Source organism: Triticum urartu, chromosome 4A (genome assembly GCF_056163025.1).
Source record: "Triticum urartu cultivar PI428250 chromosome 4A, HENAU_Tu73, whole genome shotgun sequence".
Taxonomy (NCBI): Eukaryota; Viridiplantae; Streptophyta; class Magnoliopsida; order Poales; family Poaceae; genus Triticum; species Triticum urartu.
The window spans coordinates 32,737,644-32,758,434 of NC_141876.1; the positions used below are offsets into that span (position 1 = coordinate 32,737,644).

Here is a 20,791-nt window from a genome sequence, read left to right on the forward strand (position 1 = left end):
GACGTTACCTTGCAATATCTTCACATTTGGTTTGGCTTCAATCTCAACATATCTTCATGATTATCTTCACTATGTTGATTATATATATATATATATATATATATATATATATTAGTGTTCTGTCCTCTACAGCATTCACTTATAGCTATGTCTTCATTGTTGAATCTTTTGAACTAAGTGAATGTGATCGGACCCTAACCTCTCTATGCTTTCTATCTCAAATTCTATCTCTCCAAATCATATGCATTCTATTGAAACTGTCGAATGTCTTCTCTGCGTCCTTGTCAGCAGAAGATATAGAGACAACCATTAAGTCCGTTTTCAATGCTCATTCCTCCACATGAAACCCGGAGAAGTAGGAACGACCACCCGACAATCAAGGCGTGCGTGGGACGTGGAACAAACCCCAAAATTCCGCATAATGGCCATGTGTTCCTCAGATGCAAATCCCCAGGGGCACCTGTGTAATAGCGCAGTGCCGCCCATGTACCTATAAATACACACTTCACGGCGGTCATTATCTCTTCTTCCACTCTCGCACGAACCCTAGCGCCACCACTAGCCCTCAACGACGCCGGCGATGAAGCGCTTCGATGCCGCAACCTCTCCGACGCCGTCTTCACGCCAACCGCGGACATCGTCCTCTCCGCTGTCGCCGTAGGTGTCCTCCGTCGCCAAGTTAGGGCACGGAAGATCGAACTGCTCGGCCTCATCTTCCACTTCGTCTAGCAGTTCTTAGTGTGGTAAATAAAACTTCCTTTTTACAGCACCGTTGATCCGATGGATTTGTCACTTTCTACCACAAGCAGTTTCTATTCTCACAAGTTAGATCTCTCTCATACTGCATCTCATAACATGCCTAGTATATTCACTTATGCTTCACAAAGTAGTTAGATTCCTCACTTGTACTGATCTGTGGATTCGTACAAATCTGGAACCAACTCCTTATCTATGAGTGAATGTCTTCGCACGATGAGGTCAATGTCTTCTAAACTGATTTATCTTCAAAATCTTCTGAGAATGCATATGACCTCTTCCCCTTCCCTCGTACCTTAATGCTGTCACAGGTACATGTCTGTGGGAGAATCCTTTGGTTCTCATAGTCTGCATTCATTTGCAGAATTCTTACAGCATCACATTAATTCTCCCAAAGCCAGTTCCTGTTGGTCCAGCAAGCGAAAACCTTTGAAGCCTTTGAACGTTTGAAGCCTTTCAAGTTAAAGTTTATGGCTTCAGAGAAAGCAGCAAGGAAGGGTGGCAGAAAGCGTCGTGGAGAAACATCCAGAGATCTGCCAGATGAACTCTCAGAACTGTACAAGACAGATCCTGAAGAGGATTACAATCAGCGCAAGACCCGAATCCAATGGATTCGAAGATATTGGGCAGAACAATGGTTCAAATACCGATTTGTAACCCAAGAATATGCTGAGAAAAATGCGATCAAGAGACCGTGGGGAGACATCCAATACAAGAATCTTCTACCCAGGTCCAGAGATGAAGCCATTGCTCAAGGCTTCTATCCCTGCATGGTCCGTGGGCCACAGCTAGCTGGTGCACACCCATCATCACTACTATGGTGTCGTGACGACAATCTGTTCAAGCGCAACTTCCAGTTTGCCCAGAACTCAGCGAAGCAGAACAAGAAGACTTTGGGGCTAGACTTCAACCCTGGTCCCTCAGCACCAAGGGCAGATGGCACACGAGATGCAGAACCCAATGTCATCGGTCCTTTCTCCAACCTTGAAGGCCTCATCACCCGCATCTTAGTTCAAGGGACTGCAGTGAATGAGCCTGCAGCTGACGCTGAATCAGAAGAAGCTCCTGCAGCGCCAAAGACAAAGAAGATGAAGAAGCCTAAAGCTTCAAAGCCTGCCCCCTCACCAAAAATCTCAAGGGCGAAGCCACTGGCAACTGCACCTCCTGAAGACAGTGTGCAGTCCGAAGACTTATCTCGCATCTCCAAGCCCCAGAAAGTCAAGATGCCTCTGCCTCACACCGGACAAGAGCTAACTGCTGCTGCCATTCTGCGCAATGACGACATTGATCTGTCAAGTGATGAAGATCTAGCAGATGACGCTCTTGAGGAACTCATCAAGAGCAAAGAAGAAGCAGAAATCTTCAATGATCTGCCTCTCTTTGATGTGACCATCATCCACAACTTCATTAACGAGTGGTTTGACACGCCAAACATCAGCTTTGAAGATCTGCAGCTACCAATTGGCCTCAGTGTCGCCTTCCAAGGCGCCATTGCTTGAGAACTCGCTATTGCCCAGCGCATTGTTGAACTGAAGCAAAAGATTGACTATGAAAAGGCTCAGTTCAAGAAGCATATGGCCAAGCTCAGCGTGTAGGAAGTGAAGAACTTCAAGAGTATGATGCACGAGCTCAAGGAAGCCTTTGTAAAGAAACATGCAGAAGCTCAGGGTTCGCGTGAGCGCATGAAGACTCTGGCTGACAGATGTGTGCAAGCCTATAATGAGGCTGAGAAGCGCAAGGCCCTTGGGCGTCCTGGCATCGACCCCAGGATGGCCGCAAAGAAGAAGAAGAAGCCTGCTACGGCTGAACCTGACGCACCAAGGCAGGAAGCAGTTCCTATTGTCTTCCCAACTAAAATGACTGGCTCGAAGCCAAAAAGTCGGTCAACAGCTTCAGAGCTCAAGAAGACAAGGACTGCTGAGGCTGAAGCTAGGAAGAGGAAACATTCTGAAGCCTCTCCAACTGCCCCCTCCAAGAAGAAGAGGAAGACCAAGAAAGATCGGGCAGCTCCCACAGAGCCCTTGATAGTTGAACCCATTTCTATGGTCTATCCTGAAGCTGAACGCCATGAACGTCAACTAACTATCCATGAGCCTGCTTCCACAGAGGCTCATGAAGCTGAAGACTTTCCAGCAGCTGATCCCATCGCTACTGAAGACATTGGTCGACATGACAATGTAGAAGATGGTGCAGTCCTTCCTCAGAACAGCAAACTCATCAGCATTGGTCGTCCACTAATGCCAATTGCACAGGATGCTTCATGGGCAGATCGCCCACAAGAGGAAGAAGACTATGAGGCCCAACCCACTCCTACTCCACAGGCGTCGCCCGTGTTGCGCAGGCTTCGGAAAGGTCCAAGGCCTCAAGTCTCTGCTGAAGACAATCCGGCTGCATCAGCCGCGGAAGATGAAGTCCCACAAGTTGCCACTCCACTGTCCCACCAAGAAGCAGTTCTCAAGGAGAACGTGCTTGAAAATCTTGCGGCTGCCACAACCACTAATGAAGCTAATGTGGAGCCCTCCCCAATGGAAAAAGAAGACAGCGAAGCAACTAATCCCGTCACTTCTGTTCCTGAGTCTGCTGCCGGTCCACAGTTCGACTATCATGTTGAGCACATGCCTCAGGTACAGAAGCCAATCCCAAGATTGCCAAGGTTCCCAGGTCCTGCATCAGCACCTGGCTCCTTCAATATCAATGGCTTCAGGGCAGACAACACATTCTTCGATAGCTCCAGGAACCCCTACTCAAGGGAAAGGATATCATCTGATAGGTTCTAGAGCTATCCTCAGCGAAGCTATTACTCATGCATTCTTTACAACCAAGGTTGCATCTTCCCACACAAGCGCCTTGACATTGAAGCCATAGCTGGTCTACCTTGTCTGGAAGAAGCTTTGGATTTCTTCAAGGAAGTTGGACCACTGCCGTTCGTTACTGACCAAGAGCATTGGAATGAAGAGCTGCTGCTCCAATTCTATGCCACACTTCACATCCGCGGGTACAGCAGAGATCCGAAGACTTGGGTCCTGGAGTGGATGACCGGAAATGTTCATCACGAAGCCAATGCATTTGACATCATTGAGCTCACTGGTTTGCCCACTCCTGGCGATCTCTACGAGCATGGCTGTCAGCTGCATAGTGAAGCTATTGAGAGCATCTTTAAGAGGCCGGAACCTGATATGAGTCAGATGCTCAGCATGATGAAGCCATTGCCCCAAGATGCTTCTTATCCAACAAAGTTCTTCGTTGAAGACCTTGAGTATCTGCCACGAACCATCTATCACATCATTAGGCGAACTCTCTGGCCCATCAAAGGGCACTCTCCAAATGCCAAGCTTGAGAGTGCAATGAAGACTTTGGTCTTCTATATTCTTCATGGAAAATGCTTCAATGCACAGGACTTATTCATCCGCCAACTTGCTGCATCGGGCTCTGATCTGTTTGGCTTGAAGTTCTACGCCCCATGGGTAATGTGGCTAATTAAACTTCACTCCGATATCTCATATCAGCCATCTGCTCGCAATCATAGGATTTTTCTGCCTGATGTGGATATCTCTACTGAAGCCATCTATCCTGAGCCTGCAAAGGAACCTCTAAGTCTTCAGAATGCAGAGCATCAGAGTTTCTCACAGAACATTGAAGGAGTTGAAGCAGTCACTTGGGTGTATCCTTTGGCTGGCACTACACGTGCACCACACCCTGCGTCTACTGAAGCCACTGATAGTACAACTGCTCCAAGACCCAAGAAGCGCACTCGTGTTCTCAACGATCGAGAGCTTCTTGTGGCTCTTCATCAGAAACAGGATAGGCATCATGACTGGCTGAAGCGTCAGATGAAAAGCCTCTTGGTGAAAGTTAATCGCATTCGCAATCTTGCCACCAAGAATGCTTTCGTTGCCCATGAAACCTGTCGCCGTACATGGAAAGGGCTAACGATGATGCGTTCTGAAGATAATCTCCAAGAGGATGGCTTCACTGAGCGATTCAAGTTTGACTCCACACCTCCTCGAAGAGCTGTGCTGCTAGGAACTCCACCCCTTGAAGACTCTGAGTTCTCTTCATCTGCTGCAATAGTGACTGCCAGAGTTATCAAGGATGAAGATGATGCTACTTCACCACCACCTCCTTCAGCACGCGTCAACTCTGCTCCAAGCTCTTCAGCACCGCCAAACACCACCAACGACCCTGCTACTTCACCTACTCCGCATGGGAATGAGTAGATGCTCTATGTCTTCAAACCTTTTTGGTCCTTACTGACAAAAGGGGGAGAAGCATATGAGGTTGATAGTCTTCAAGCGGGTCCATATGGGCGGGTGCTTTATATTTTGCTTCGTGCTTACAACTCTCGTTTTGCTACATTTGGTTCTTTGAGTTGTAACACTTAAACTCGATGGTCGTCTGCTACTTATCTGCCACTTTGTTTTGCGATGATAAATTCCGCATGCGCGACGATAAATTCCGCACTTAGATCATTCTGCAGGCGTCCATTTTCCATTATGCATGTCATTATCTTCATATACTTTCACATGCATAGTGGATTGTCATCATAAGTTGAAGTGGATCTCCACAAGTACAACCTGCCATGTGCATTTGCATTCCAAAAGCAAATTACCTATATGCACATCTTCAGGGGGAGCCCTTGCAACTTATGAAGACAATTCCTTATCCTTTACAATTTCACAGATTATATTCCCCGTTGAAAACTTCAACTAGTTTGTCATCAGTCACCAAAAAGGGGGAGATTGTAAGTGCATCTAGTGCCACCCCTAGTTGGTTTTGGAGTATTGACAACAAACCTAGTTGAGGGACTAATGTGTTTGTGAGAATTGCAGGATAACACAGGTAGAAGTCCCTCATTGATTCGGTTTTCCTACTAGAGATGACCCCTAAAAATGTATGAAGACATTGAAGTCAAAGGTGGTATATGAAGATATTCACATTGAAGACTATGACAAGAGAAGACACCACATGAAGCCTATGGAGCTCGAAGACTTAGATCTTTCGTAGTTCTTTTTCTTTTGTGTTGAGTCATAGGAACCACCGTACTATTAAGTGGGGTCCAAGAGAACCAGTCAGACTGACTGAAGTGATGCCTAACCAAAAAACCAATGTCTTCGAGTGAAGACTATGAGAGCGAATCTTGTCCAGAGTCGGACAAGTCAGCTTTGCTTGTAGCCCAAGTAAAGTTGCCGTGTGAGTTTGAAATCTGACCGTTGGAACACGTGTCAGTTCCTTAGTGACCCAGGGTCATTTCGGACAAATCAGGTTGGGTTGCCAAGTGGCTATAAATAGCCCACCCCCCACAACCATAAACGGTTGGCTGCTCAGATTGAGAGTACGGCTTTTGTCGTTTGAGAGCAACCCACCTCGAAGCCTTTGAGAGAGAATTCCTTGCGAGGATAAAGCCCTAACCACCCAGAGCCAGAGAGAATTGGGCATCACTTAAGTCTTCTTGTCTGTGTGATCTGAAGACTTATTACACTTGAGGACTGTGCATCCTCCAGCCGGTTAGGCGTCGCGTTCTGAGCATCCAAGAGACATTGTGGATTGCCGGTGAACGAAGTCTGTGAAGGTTTGGGAGTCTACCTTGAAGACTTACCAGAGTGATTGGGCGAGGTCTATGTGACCTTAGCTCAAGGGGAATACGGTGAGGACTGGGTGTCCTGAGATGCGTGTTCAGGACTGGGTGTCCGGGACTGTGTGTCCTAAGGTTTAAATACCTAGCCGCCCCAACCAGACGTACAGTTGTCACAGCAACTGGAACTAGTCCAACAAATCATTGTCTTCAACGAGTCACTGGTTTCATCTTCCCTTCCCTTTACTTACTGTTGCTCCTTGTGAAGTCATTGTATGTTTGCACTATCTTTTGTCTTCACTGAGTGACTGCATGCTCTGTATGGCTTCATAATATCTTCCTACATGATCCTTACTACATTGCTGCTATTAAGTCATTGTACTTTCACTTCATTGAACACTTGACTATGGCTTGCCTAGTGTAGTCTACCTTCCGCTGCATGGTAATAGGTTTATTTCTATCATTTGTCTTCATAACTTCCACGTTTTGAAGACTTTCATAAAAATCGCCTATTCACCCCCCCCTCTAGTCGATATAACGCACTTTCACCTTGTATTCGACAGTATTGTTCGTCGACATCTCCCTGGGTGTCGTGGTTTTGTCACGGCAGATGTCCTAGTGAAAGGACTTAGTCGTGGAGCCATCGCGACGGGTTAGCTTGAAGGGGTTAAAGCGGACACAGGGACGCAGAGAGTTTATACTAGTTCGGCCCCTTCGATGAAGGTAAAAGCCTACGTCTAGTTGTGATGGAATTGATGGGGTTTCGATGACTAGGGAGCAAATAAGCTTCGCCTAGGTCTCGAGTTGTTGTTGTCTGTCTTTGAACCGCCACCGAGTCGTCCCCTTATATACATGGGTGACGCCTGTCGGTCCACAGAGTCCCAACACCGGTTCATACTCGTACCCGGGTTGGTCTTTCCTTATTCCTAACTTACAATACAAGTTTACACATAAAGCCGGTTTACGGCTACTGGTCTTAAACCTACTACAGGCCTTGGGCCCTTATCTGCTTCTTTGGGTTTTAACACCTTGGAATTACTGATGAAGTTAACCCGGCCCAGGTAGGCCGGTTTACGCCCAGTAGTAATATCCCCAACATTAGGCCCCAGATTGATTTGAACGGGTTCATGTCAATCCTTAGCAAAAAAAATTCGTCTTCAATGTCTTCTTGTATTTGTTGAACCGTCGTGATATCACCTTCTCTGGTTGCTGTAAACCGGTATGACGTCATCATAAAATTAATATTCATGATACCTTCTTTGTTTAATAAATCCGCAATAACCGAGGCGACAGCTCCGCTTCAAAGATTTATGGTTCCTTGATTCACGCGCATGACACATGTCTCTTGCCTTATAAATAGGACCGAAGGGTCATTTCTTTTCTCCCCTTCGTCCCCTTTCTCTTTGTCTTCCTCGCGTCGCTAGCCTCGGAGCTCTGCTGCAGCCATTGACCTCCGCACCATCTTGGGCCTGCTGCATCAACCTGAACGCATCAGAAAACTGCGGCGATCTTCCGCGCTTTCCTCAGCTCTGGTAAGTCCTTCGCTTTCCTCGACCTAGATCTGTTCTAGGGTTTCTTGTTCTTGCGGTGCTCCATCAACTATTCATACTCATACCCAGACTCCTGGATAGATCTGTGAAACCCTGCTCTGATTAGCAGTAGCTTTTAGCATCCTCCTGTAGCTTCATGCTCAAGTCTATAGATCTCACATATTTTCCTGTCCATTGAATCAATACTGTTCTGCCTTAAGCTTTTGAATATTTTTCCTGTTTTTTCTGAACTTGCCTTAGATCCATTGCTGTAATAAAACCTTGTGAAACCTATTTCTGCATACTTAGCCATCCGCAACCTCAATTGCTTTCAATGTTTAGATCAGGCGGTTTAACATAGTATAGAAAAAGTTAATAAACCGGTATATACCATTAGTCCCCTGGTTGAACCGCCAGAACTCTTTAGCCATATGACACCGCTTCATAGAACTCCGGTTTAGATATAATTGCCTCCGGTTTAACAATGTTCATACCGGTGTATACCTTTTACCCAACGCAATCTTGAACCGGAATAACTTATTTTGTAGACTTCACCATGACCAAACAAGTATATGAGTGCAACTGGGTTCCTTCTCGCGTCACAGAAACTCAACTGAATAATCTTGTCCTGACTAGCGCTTTAAGCAGCAAAAATACCATCCATTGGAGGGTCCTTGGCAAAGAATGCCCGCCCACACCTCAAGAGGGAGAGGTTGTCGTTTTTGCAGATCACTTAGCCCGGGGTTTTAATCCGCCCGGTTCAAAATTCTATCGAGATGTCTTAGCCAACTTTAAACTCCGCCCACAAGACACTGACCCCAACTCTGTTACCAACATCTGTCACTTCCAAGTGCTCTGTGAGGCATACTTTCAAGAGGAACCCACAGTTGAGTTGTTTAGAGACTGCTTTTACCTAAACCGCCGCACAGAATTCACTGATGGCTCCAATACGGAATTGGGTGGTGTGGCGATTCAGAAAAGAAAGGAGATCACTTACCCTCACGCCAAACTGCACAGCCACCCCAAGGAGTGGAATCAATCATGGTTCTATTGCAAAGACACCTCCCCTGCTAATGAAAATCCTTTTCCTGGCTTTCGTCCGGAGTGGCTTAGCAATACACACCCTTTTCCGCAAAGGTTGACTGCCAAGGAGAGAAGTAAATATGCTCCTGAACTATCCAAGCTCAGAGCCTTCATGGCCAACGGTTTAACAGGAATTGATCTCGCACGCTGTTGGATATCATGGAGCATATTGCCCCTCAGTCAGCGCTCCAGTTTGATGTGCGAGTATACCGGTAGTGTCGATGACCCACTCCGTCAAGTTAACATCCAGCTCACAGATGACGAGATCACAGAAGCTGTGAAGAAAATGTTGAACGAACCGGAACACCTCTGCGCTCGAACCGGCCTGCTCCCCTTCTGTGCTACCAACAAACCGCCAGCTGTAAGATTTTGACTGTACTTTTTACTGAACATGTCACTGCTATTTTTGTATATTCTTTAACATCAACTGCTGCTTAAATAGGGTGATGACCCGTTTTGGAGCAAGAAGCTTCCTCAGGAGAAACCAGAAAAACCAGATAAACCAGAAAGACCAATCTGGCCAAAAACCAAAGTCATTAAGAGGCCTGCTCATAAAAGAAAGACCACTGCATCTTCTGATCCGCCCGCTGATGACGATGTGGGTAATCCGGACCTTGAGGTAGAACTTGATTCACATGGCTTACTTTTCACACGCCTTATTGATGATAATATTTGTCAGGATGATGCCGAAGCTAGCCATGCTGATGCTGCAGAGGTAATCTCTCTTTCTTCTGATTCGAACCCTTTGCCTTCACTAAAAATCCGTCAGGCAAACCGGAAAGTTAAATTTTCTCATCCTCTTGCTTACTTGGATCCCAAATTTCTTATGAAGACCCAACAGCACGAAGTTCGCCGCACAACCCGGCACAGCGGCCAGGTAGTTACCTCCGCCGGTTTACCGAACAGTCCGGTTCGGAAACGCCGTTCAGAGGTCTCTAATTTGCTTGTCAGTGCTTGTCCTAAAGCGGGCTATTTTCGTCAACCTCTTAATCCATCTGGCTCCGATTATCAGGTTACTTCCCACTCATCCTCTGGCGAGTCATCAGCCACTCAGCTGCCACCGCTCAAAATGGTGCTTGGGTAAGCTATACTTATCATAATATTTCTGATACATCACGTTGGAACATGTGCTGTATTTGATTTTGATTACTCCTTTTAGGGCCAAGCCTAGGCCAAGCAAGAAGGCCCGCCTGGATAAATCGGCCGAGGAGGATGCCGTTCCTGAACCGGACAAAACACCAGAACTTGAAGCGGCCATTCGCGAAGATATACCCAACGACCCCCCACTGCAAGATGAAGACATTATTGCCGAAGAAAGGCCTGTTGATGCCTCAGGCCCTGCTGATCAGCACGGAAGCCCCATCCGGATTGAGAAATCCACCAGTCCAATCCGGCCTGCTGATCAACCGACTGCCCCTGGTCAGACCGGTAATACCAAGGATGATGATGTTGTGATTACTGGCATTGGCCGTACTGAACCAAGCAATCCGGTCGCCTTATCAAAGCATACTGCCAAAGAAGAATTCGCTACTATGAGCAAAGGCAAGTGGAATGTTGATCTGGCGACTTACGCTGCTCTGAATGCCCAAGACCTTCATTCCGGCTACTTGAACCGGCTGTATACCAGCCGTGACTATGAAGCCGGTCTGGTGAATATGATGAAAGAAAAACTTGAGGTAACTTCCATGTGCTTTTTCCTGCTTGGATACTTCAATTTTGTTAACTCTCCTGGCCCCCGAGGGCCGGTTTGGCAATCCTCTTGTAAACTGGGACTTACTATTATAAAACTGAATGCTTCGAAATTCACTGATGTAGCCCCCAAGGGCCGGTTCAACTTAATGTAGTTAAACCGGGACTTAAGTAATTTAACATGGCAGCATCAGAACTTATTTGAGCAAATAGCCATTAGCCCCCAAGTGCCAAGTTGAATACTTGTATAGAGCCTGGGACTTTGCAATCAATTGACAGATGAAGATCAAATATGCATTAGCCCCCAAGTGCCAAGTTGAATACTTGTATTGAGCTTGGTACTTTGCAATCAATTGACAAATGAAGATCAAATATGCATTAGCCCCCAAGTGCCAAGTTGAATACTTGTATTGAGCTTGGGACTTTGCAATCAATTGACAGATGAAGATCAAATATGCATTAGTCCCCAAGTGCCAAGTTGAATACTTGTATTGAGCTTGGGACTTGGCAATCAATTGACAGATGAAGATCAAATATGCATTAGCCCCCAAGTGCCAAGTGCATAACTTGTTATGTGGTTGGTACTTCAATTCTTGTACCGTTTGTTAAGTCATATGACTGTCTGTATGCAGGCTGAACTGAAGACCAAAGAAAACCAACTCGCCGACCTTCAAGAAAACTTGAAATCCCAACAAGCTGAAACCTCAAAGGCGAAAGAGGAGTTGACTAGCGCTTTAGGCATCATGGAACAGCTGAAGGAGGGCTTCAAGAAAGAGCGGACGGATTGGGCCACTAAGAAGGCCGCTTTGACCAAGAAAATTGAAACTGCTGAGGCCGCCCTTAAACCGGTAGTAGATGAACTGACCGGCGTAAAGCGGCAAGTGCATGCAATGACTGCCGCCATCTTTGGTAAGCTAACTTGACTTCTGTAATAATTTGGCCTTCCTATGATAGGTCCGGTTTGTGAACTTTCTATCATGTTGTAGGCACCCGCATTGGTCACTTGGGGTCAGATGTTCGGATGAAATTGAAGGACGCCTACACATTAATCGAACAGCTGTATACCAGAGCACAGCGGATCATTTCTACTGCATCACATAACAATCCGGCACCCACGTTAATTCAAGATACTCTTAAGAGGTTATCAATGCTTCCCGCCCGGATTGAAGAGCTGAAGAAATCTACTGCTCGAACCGGTGCCATCAATGCCTTAATCCGAGAAAAAGCATGGGTGCCGGATTTCGATCCTGCTGAGGCAGCTCAGGGCTATCCCAGATTGAAGGAAGACGGCTCAGAGTTCAATGAAGATGACCTGAGAGCGATAAACCGGGCGGTGCGCCCTCTGGCTTGCCAATTGGTGGAAGAGGCAGACTTGACGCATTATCAAGCTTAATATAACAATCAGAACAAATGAGTGGCTGCACCAATTCCCGAAGCGGAGAATCTAATCCCTCCAATCCGTAAGCATACTTACGCTCCTGATATTGAACCGTCTTCACTGATCCATGATGAAGCTGTCTTTCAAGCCTTAATGGGAATCGACTGGACCACTGTTGACTTCCAGCCACTGGGTAGGGAAGAAGAAGCTGAAGCGGCGCAGGACGACCCACAACCATCAGACCAGGGCGGTGACCAAGCTTGAACCAGAGACCGGTTTAAATGGCTGCTTTGTTATATTCCGCCAAGAAAACAATGATCTTATTTGGGCACCATGCTGCCTTGTAATAGGGTAGCCAATACTCTTGCTTCTGAGACGCCTTCGTGCATTAGTGCTGATACTTTTGTTTGAAAGATCGAAACCTTCAATCTATATCTCCTGCAATCATAAAATCTTAAACTGCCATGGCGGTTGTACCGCCAGCCAGTTTATGACCTTCATATATATATGCAAGGAAATTGAGGTATATGATCAAATTTTGTGATACAAAATACCTGCCATCGTTGGGCATGAAGTTGGCTTAACCAATCTTGAAGCGGACGTTTATAAACCTGTACCGTCAAAGGAGAAAATAGCTCCTGTGTATACAATGTCGGTTTACCATGTAAACCGTGCCGGGTTACCATAAACACCCTTGTTACTCCATCATGGGATGTTAACAGAAAAAGTTAAACCGGGCAAATAATCTCCGGATTAAAAATGGACCGTGTTCCGTCAATTGACAGTTTGAACCGGTTTAAAACGTTGTCGGTTTAAAAAACGCAACAAAAATAAAGCAACAGTTATTAAGAAAAAAACATTGAAGCAAAGGCAATGATAAAACCGTTTGCAAAGAGAGGCTTTATTGAGCCGATCAGATGGTGTTACCATGGTCGGACACGACCAAGCTCCCGATAGGTGTAGCTATGGTTCAAGTCAGCCAGGTCCCCAAATGAAACCGTGGCATTATGCCGATCAAGAGGCGTGGCAATGGTTCGGGTTCGACCAAGCCCCCAAGTGATTCTATGGCCTTAGGACGATCAAGAGGCGTGACTGGTTCAGACTTGACCATGTCCCCAAGTGATCTGGTGGCTTTCGCCTATCAAAAGGTGTTGCATTGGTTCGGATACGACCAAGCCCCCAAGTGATGTTTATAAAATTTCCAAGGGGGAAACTGGAGGCCGCTTTCAGACAGAACAACTCCATGTAACCACGCATGATGTAAAAGAACAGATACCCCGCTTTAGCTGAGGCTCCGGTTTATTATATTAATCATAATATATACACTGTCATAATATGTACATAAGTAGAGCCGATGGCTCAGGTATAGTAAGGCCGAAGATGAGATATGTTCCACGGCCTGTTGGTCTCCTCCTCTGATGTACGTGACTCTTTATGCTCTCGAATATCGATCAGATAGTATGACCCATTGTGCAAATTCTTGCTGACCACGAAAGGTCCCTCCCAAGGCGGGGATAACTTATGCATATCAGTCTGATCTTGGATGAGCCGAAGCACCAAATCTCCCTCTTGAAAGGTTCTGGTTCTAACTCAGCGACTGTGATAACGACAAAGATCCTGTTGGTAAATCACCGAGCGGGCAGCTGCTATGTCACGCTCTTCATCCAACCGGTCCAAAGTGTCTTGCTGTGCTGTCTCGTTATCCGCTTCAACATAAGCCGCCACACGAGGTGAATCATGACGGATATCACTAGGGAGAACCGCCTCTGCTCCATAGACCATGAAGAACGGGATGTGTCCTGTCGATCTGTTGGGTGTGGTATTGATGCTCCACAACACAGATGGCAACTCTTCTACCCAACAACCCGGTGTTCTCTGCAAAGGAACCATAAGCCGGGGCTTGATGCCTCTCAAGATCTCCTGATTAGCTCTTTCTGCTTGCCCATTGGACCGTGGGTGTGCCACTGATGAAACATCAAGTCAGATGTGGTCACGTTTGCAGAATTCCTTCATAGCCCCCTTGGACAAATTGGTACCATTATCTGTAATGATACTGTGTGGAAAGCCAAACCGGAAAATCACCTTTTTAATGAACTGAACCGCCGTGGCCGCATCACACTTGCTAACAGGTTCTGCCTCCACCCACTTTGTAAATTTGTCAACCGCCACCAGGAGGTGGGTCTTCTTATCCTTGGACCTTTTGAAAGGCCCAACCATATCCAGCCCCCAAGTTGCAAATGGCCAAGTGATTGGAATCATCCTCAATTCCTGAGCCGGCACATGAGCGCGTCTTGAAAACTTTTGGCAACCGTCACATCGTCTGACCAGATCCTCCACATCAGCATGAGCAGTTAACCAATAAAAACCATGGCGGAACGCCTTAGCCACCAAAGATTTTGAACCGGCGTGATGACCACAATCTCCTTCGTGGATCTGACGCAAAATTTCATAGTCTTCTTCAGGAGACACACAACGTTGGAACGCCCCTGACACACTGCAATGATGCAATTCGCCATTAACAATAGTCATGGACTTGGATCGCCGGATTATCTGCCGGGCCAAGGTTTCATCCTCTGGTAACTCGCCCCGGTTCATGTACGCAAGATAAGGAAGCGTCCAATCCGGAATGACGTGAAGAGCTGCCACCAATTGAGCCTCCGGATCAGGAATAGCCAAATCCGCTTCACCAGGGAGCTTGACTGACGGGTTGTGCAGCACATCAAGAAAAACATTAGGCGGGACCGGTTTACGCTGAGAGCCCAACCGGCTTAAAGCGTCCGCTGCTTCATTCTTCCGACGGTCCACGTGGTCCACTTGATAGCCCTTGAAGTGACCTGCAACAATATCCACTTCACGATGATATGCGACCATGAGTGGGTCCTTAGAATCCCAAGTGCCAGAAACCTGTTGAGCCACTAGGTCTGAGTCACCGAAGCACTTAACCCGGCTTAGATTCATCTCTTTAGCCATCCGGAGACCATGGAGCAAGGCTTCATACTCAGCTGCATTGTTAGTACAAGGGAACATTAAGCGGAGAACGTAACAGAACTTGTCACCTCGTGGGGAAGTTTATACGACTCCAGCCCCCGAGCCCTCCAACTGCCTAGATCCATCAAAATGAATGGTCCAATATGTGTGATCCGGCTTCTCTTCAGGTGCTTGCAACTCTATCCAATCATTGATGAAATCAACAAGTGCTTGAGACTTCACCGCCGTTCGAGGCACGTATTTCAACCCGTGCGGCCCAAGCTCTATAGCCCACTTGGCAATCCGGCCAGTCGCCTCCCGGTTCTGGATGATATCACCTAAGGGAGCAGAACTGACCACTGTGATGGGGTGCCCTTGAAAATACTGCTTCAGCTTCCGGCTTGCCATGAAGACTCCATATACCAGCTTCTGCCAATGCGGATACCTTTGCTTGGATTCAATAAGTACTTCGCTGATATAGTAAACCGGACGCTGAACTAGGGAAGTGCATTTGGACCACGTACTTGAGGTGTTCTCCGGTGGGCGCGACAAGCAGTACACCAACCACGGTGCCCTGCAAAGAGAAGGCCCCATCAAAGTACATGATCCAGTCGCAACTTGCTTCCTTGCCGGGGAGGGCAGTCTCCTGAACTTCTTCATCAGGTGTCGCGGTCCATTCTGCGATGAACTCCGCCAGGACTCTGCTTTGAATTGTCGAAGTACTCTCAAACTTGAGGCCAAAGCTGGACAGCTCCAGTGCCCACTCAACAATCCTTCCAGTTGCGTCTAGATTATGCAATATCCGTTGTAGAGGGAGGCAAGTGGTGACAGTGATCTCGTGTGCCTGGAAGTAATGACGCAGCTTCCTCGAGGCCATAAGGAGGCCGAAGAGCAGTTTCTGCACACCGGAGTACCTTGACCTAGCCCCCTACAAGAGGGAGCTAACAAAGTAGACCGGGTGCTGCATCATCTTCTTCCTTGGCAATACCTCAGCTGGTTGCATCATCTCTGTATTAACGGCATCAGGCTCCGTCATTGCTATCACCTCATCGTCAACTTCTCTCTGCGCCACTAGCGCGGCACTGACCACTGGATTTGTTGTTGCCAAGTACAGCAACAACGGTTCTTGTGGTCTAGGCGCAACTAGTACTGGCGTGGAGGAGAGGTAGCTCTTCAAGTCTTGCAATGCCGCTTTGGCCTCTAGCGTCCACTCCATTGGGCCCGTCTTTTTCAAAATCTTGAAAAAGGGGAGGGCGCGCTCAGCGGACTTGGAGATGAACCTGCTCATGGCGGCAGCACAGCCAGCAAGCTGACGCACATCCTTGACCCGCTTGGGTGCTTCAATCTGCTCTATAGCCTTGATCTTGTCCGGATTGGCCTCTATCCCACGCTGCGACACAAAGAACCCGAGAAGCTTGCCGGACGGAACGCCAAATATGCACTTCTCAGGGTTCAACTTGAGGTTGATCTTGCGCAGGTTTGCAAATGTCTCTTCTAAATCCGGTATGAGGGTTTCCCTGTCCTTGGTTTTGACCACTATGTCATCCATATAAGCCTCCATATTTCTATGGAGCTGGGGTTCAAAACCAATCTGGACCACCCTTGCAAACGTTGAGCTAGCACTCTTCAACCCGAAAGGCATCCATATAAAGCAATACGTACCACATGGTGTGATGAACGCTGTCTTCTCATCATCTTCTCTTGTCATGAAGATCTGGTGGTAGCCGGAGTAGGTGTCGAGGAATGATAGCAGATCACATCCAGCCGTGGAGTCAACAATCTGGTCGATGTGTGGCAATGGGAAGGGGTCCTTGGGACAAGCCTTATTGATATCTGTGTAATTGATACACAACCTCCACTTCCCATTTGCTTTGCGCACTACCACCGGATTGGCCAACCACGTTGGATGGAGCACCCCCTTATCAAACTTGTCGCTTCCAATTTCCAGATCTCCTCTGTAATGAACTCCTGCCGTTCCAAAGCCTGCTTTCTGACCTTCTGCTTGACGGGCCGTGCATGAGGGCAAACAGCAAGGTGGTGCTCTATCACCTCCCTGGGAACACCGGGGATGTCGGATGCTTGCCACGCAAACACATTGACATTCGCCCACAGGAAGGCAACGAGCGCGTCTTCCTATTTGCTGTCGAGGGTGGAGCTTATGGTGAAAGCCCCTCCCGTGCCATCCTCCTTGACGGACACCTTCTTAGTCTCTGACGGCGTGGCCCTGGATTTCTTCTTCATGCCAGTGGAGCTCTTTGGCATGTCCTCGACGGGAGCACTACACTCCAAAGAGGTGCGCTTGGCGGGGTGAGTGCTAGAGGTCTCACCGGTCTTCTTTTTCTTCCCCCCGGGGCTCCATCGGCAGGAGCAAGTGTTTTGGCGGCGGCAGCCACCGCAACTGCTTCCTGGTAGAGTTGGTCAGCGCAAATCAGCACATTTCTCTTGTCGGAGGGGATGGTGATGATCATCACAGGCCCCGGCATCTTCAGGGTGTTGTAGGCGTAGTGTGACGCCGCCATGAACTTGGCCAGCGCTGGGCGGCCAAGGATCCCATTGTAAGGCAAGGGGATCTTGGCAACATCGAACACGATCCTTTCTGTCCTGTAGTTCAGATCACTTTCGAAGGTCACATGTAGCATGACCTTCCCTTTTGGTTGACTTCTTCCCGGGTTGATCCCCTGAAACATGCTCGTTTCTTCAAGGTCTCCTTCGGAAATCTGCAGCTTCCTGATCACGGCAGTCGAGATTAAGTTCAGACCGGCCCCGCCGTCGACTAGCATCTTCGTCACCTTGAGGTTGCGTATTGTTGGTGAAACCAACAACGGCAAACACCCGACCGCAGTGGTGCGATCAGGGTGATCCTCAGTGTCAAAGATGATAGGCGTGCTGGACCACTTCAGCGGCTTTTGGGCATCAAACTACGGCTCTGCCGCTATAATCTCACGCGCCCACTGTTTAAGCTGGCGGTGAGAAGTATGCAGCGAGGCGCCGCCATCGACGCACATGGCCTCAGTAGCTTTCTGAAACTCTTGGTCACCGGACTCGTCGTCCTCCTCATGATCGTCGTCTTCCTGTTTCTTGTCGCGGACCCGGGCAGGCCTCTCTTGCTGTTTATCCTTACCGCGGCGGCCTGTTTGGCCATCACGTTTCTTGCCGGATCCCTCGGCACCATCCTGGCCCTTCTCCTTACCCCACCTCTTGTATTCAGCTTTTTGCTTTTCAGCAAGCAGCTCAACCTATCGGCAGTTCTGGAGATCATGGCCTTTGGTGCGATGGATCTTGCAATACTGCTTGTCGGAGTTCCCTGGCTTCTCGGCAGCTGCCAAGGCCCGGCAGGCGACGCATCCGGCAATCTCCTTGCCGGGGTCGTCTGCCTTGGTTTTCTTGGCGGTGCCGGTGTCATCAGAACACTCAACGGCAAGTACAACTTTACCCTTACGCTTCCTATTGTTGCGGCGCCGGCTTTTCTTCACTGGGGCGGCTGCATCTTTGTCTGAAGAGTCGGTTTCCACGCCGGCATCTTCGTCGGGGCTTCCTTCTTCAGCTCGGGCACATATGTCGGCAAGAACGTAGAATTCCGGCACATCTTTCATCTCGTTCATCGCCAGCTCTTCGCGCATTTTGCGGTTACGCACGTTCTGAAGGAACGCACTGATGACGGCGGCAGGATGGACATCTGGGATATTGTACTATACCCGGCTGAACCTCTGGATGTACTTGCGCAGGGTTTCACCTTCCTTCTGAGGAATGACATGCAAATGCTTGCCTGGCCGTGGGCTTGGTGGCCTCCCGTGAAGGCGCCAACAAACTCATGGCACAGATCCGACCAAGAAGAAATAGAATCTACTGGCAAGTGCATCAACCATGACATGGCGTTGGGCTTAAGGGCCAACGGAAAGTAATTCGCAAGCACCTTATCGTCGCGGGCTCCGGCAGCTTGCATCGCGATGGTGTAGATGCTGAGGAACTCCGGCGGGTGGGTCTTGCCGTTGTACTTCTCGCCAACGTCGGGTTTGAAGGTGCGGTGAGTGGGCCACTGGAATTGCCGCAGCTCACGGGTAAAAGCCTGGCAGCCTACCTCATAAGGTAAGCCCCCAGGGATTGCCGGTGCCGGGTGGTTCACAACAGGCCCTGCTTGCCTGTCCGACTGGTGGCGTGCTCCGCTCCGGTGCTCGATTGTGGTTCGAGCGTCTTCGTGGGCTCGCTCTTGAAGAATTTGACGCTGGTCGCAGCGGGTCCGTGGGTCGGACGACGCTATGGAGATGTCATCACATGCATCATCGCGACGGGTTGACACCCACGGCGCGTGGCGAGGAGGAGGCGAATGTACCATGGCCGCAGTGCCACGGGTCCTCCCGCCAATGGTGCGTGGTGCTCCGTCGGAGCGTCGATCCGTAGGCCCCGCTGGTCTTGGTTCGTCCTTGTTGGCGATGGCAACAAGGCTCCGGATGGTAGCTCTCCATTCGTCGAGCATCCCCGTGGTGGGAGGAAAGTCGAGGAGCAACTGCGCGCGCGCCAGGGCCTCTGCTGGCGTCAGCGGCAGTGAAACCTGCACGGACTGTGACGCGCTTCGACTTCTAATCATGTTAGAAGGAGCTCTATCACGGTCCTGCGGTCGCACGCCGTTTTCGCCAGTGCTCTCGGCGAGCGGGCAGGTCTTTCTGCATCCCGCGAGTGGTGCTCGGGACTCTTCCCGCGGCGGTGCCCGGGGTCTTCGGCGTGATGACACCGTTCGTGGCGCGCAGCTTGGGAGGAGCGTGCCGTTGCCACTGGCGTGGGAGTCTTCGAGGGCCTCGCATCGCCTTCGGGTGGTGCGGCGGTGACTTTGGAGGGGCCCGCGCCACCCGCAGAGGGCCTGGCCCCATCTTTGGATTTGGCGACGTGTGGCCCGTTGCCAGGCACACGAACATCCCCGCTTCCCAAGCTCCGGCTGCTGGGGCGGTGTTGGTGTTCGCGAGCCGCGCCTCGGGTCCTTTCCGCGACCGGGCCGCTGCTCGCCCGCGTAGGGACAGGCCGTTCGGCTCCCGACGGGCCGGCCGCCACCGTCGTCTTCTTCTTGGGCACCATGGCGATGAAGAAGCGCTGGACTAACTGCTAAAGCCGATTCTCACAACTGCACCCCCTACCTGGCGCGCCAAAGATGTTGGTGGAAACGACACCTATGGGATCACAAGAATCAGTAGTATGGTTGGCGGGGCGCGGGGTTGAGAGAAGAGCAGATCTAACAGAGAGCACGCGGTTCGTTTACCCAGGTTCGGGCCGCGGAGTGCGTAAAACCCTAGTCCTGCTTTGGTGGGTGTATATCTGAGTTCTTGAGCTAGCTACAAGGTGTAGAGAGCTCCAAAAAGCCGAATCCTTCTCCTGGTCGCCTCGGGCCTCCTTTTATAGGGAAAGGGGACGCCACAGTGGCACACATGAGGTGGAAAGGGTACAGTGTTGTGAGGTTATCCCTCACAGTACCAAACAAGACGCATTTAATGCGTAGCTTATGTGTCCTCTTACTTGATCGGGGGAGGGAACGGAGCATGTCTTGTTTGTCGCCGCTCCTTCAAGCTTGGACACGCGCCCTGGCCAGCGATGCATGCAGTGCTATATAGGCAGGCAGGCAGCTGAGGTGGCGCGGTGGTGGAACCTCCATGAAGGGCCGCATGTTGCCACGCAGGTGCCCGCCCAGCTGGTTGGGTTGGCAGCTGCATGCAAAATGGCGGTGGAGACTTGGTTGGCGTGTTTGGCGAGGGCCTTGCCGGGTGGCCCGGCAAGGGCCTTGCCGGGTGACTCGGCAAGGGTCTCGCCACGGTGCGTTGGTGTCCCCGGCAA

General features: G+C 49.4%; 1 protein-coding gene across 1 annotated transcript; it reads left to right on the forward strand.

Annotated features, from left to right (window-relative positions):
- The first annotated feature begins 10,472 nt into the window (after positions 1 to 10,472).
- LOC147974616 (uncharacterized) lies at positions 10,473 to 12,022 on the forward strand. Its single transcript, XM_087520095.1, has 3 exons — positions 10,473 to 10,616; positions 11,262 to 11,538; positions 11,616 to 12,022. The coding sequence occupies exons 1-3, from the start codon at positions 10,473 to 10,475 to the stop codon at positions 12,020 to 12,022; spliced, it is 828 nt and encodes a 275-aa protein (XP_087376221.1).
- Positions 12,023 to 20,791: the final 8,769 nt, after the last annotated feature.

What these genes read in the sequence shown, in the direction of transcription:
- LOC147974616 (XM_087520095.1), top strand. Translation starts at nt 10,473, where the DNA reads ATGAGCAAAGGCAAGTGGAATGTTGATCTGGCGACTTACGCTGCTCTG. An exon ending in TGATGAAAGAAAAACTTGAG is followed by an intron (nt 10,617 to 11,261) that starts GTAACTTCCATG and finishes GTCTGTATGCAG; the next exon opens with GCTGAACTGAAGACCAAAGA. An exon ending in AATGACTGCCGCCATCTTTG is followed by an intron (nt 11,539 to 11,615) that starts GTAAGCTAACTT and finishes ATCATGTTGTAG; the next exon opens with GCACCCGCATTGGTCACTTG.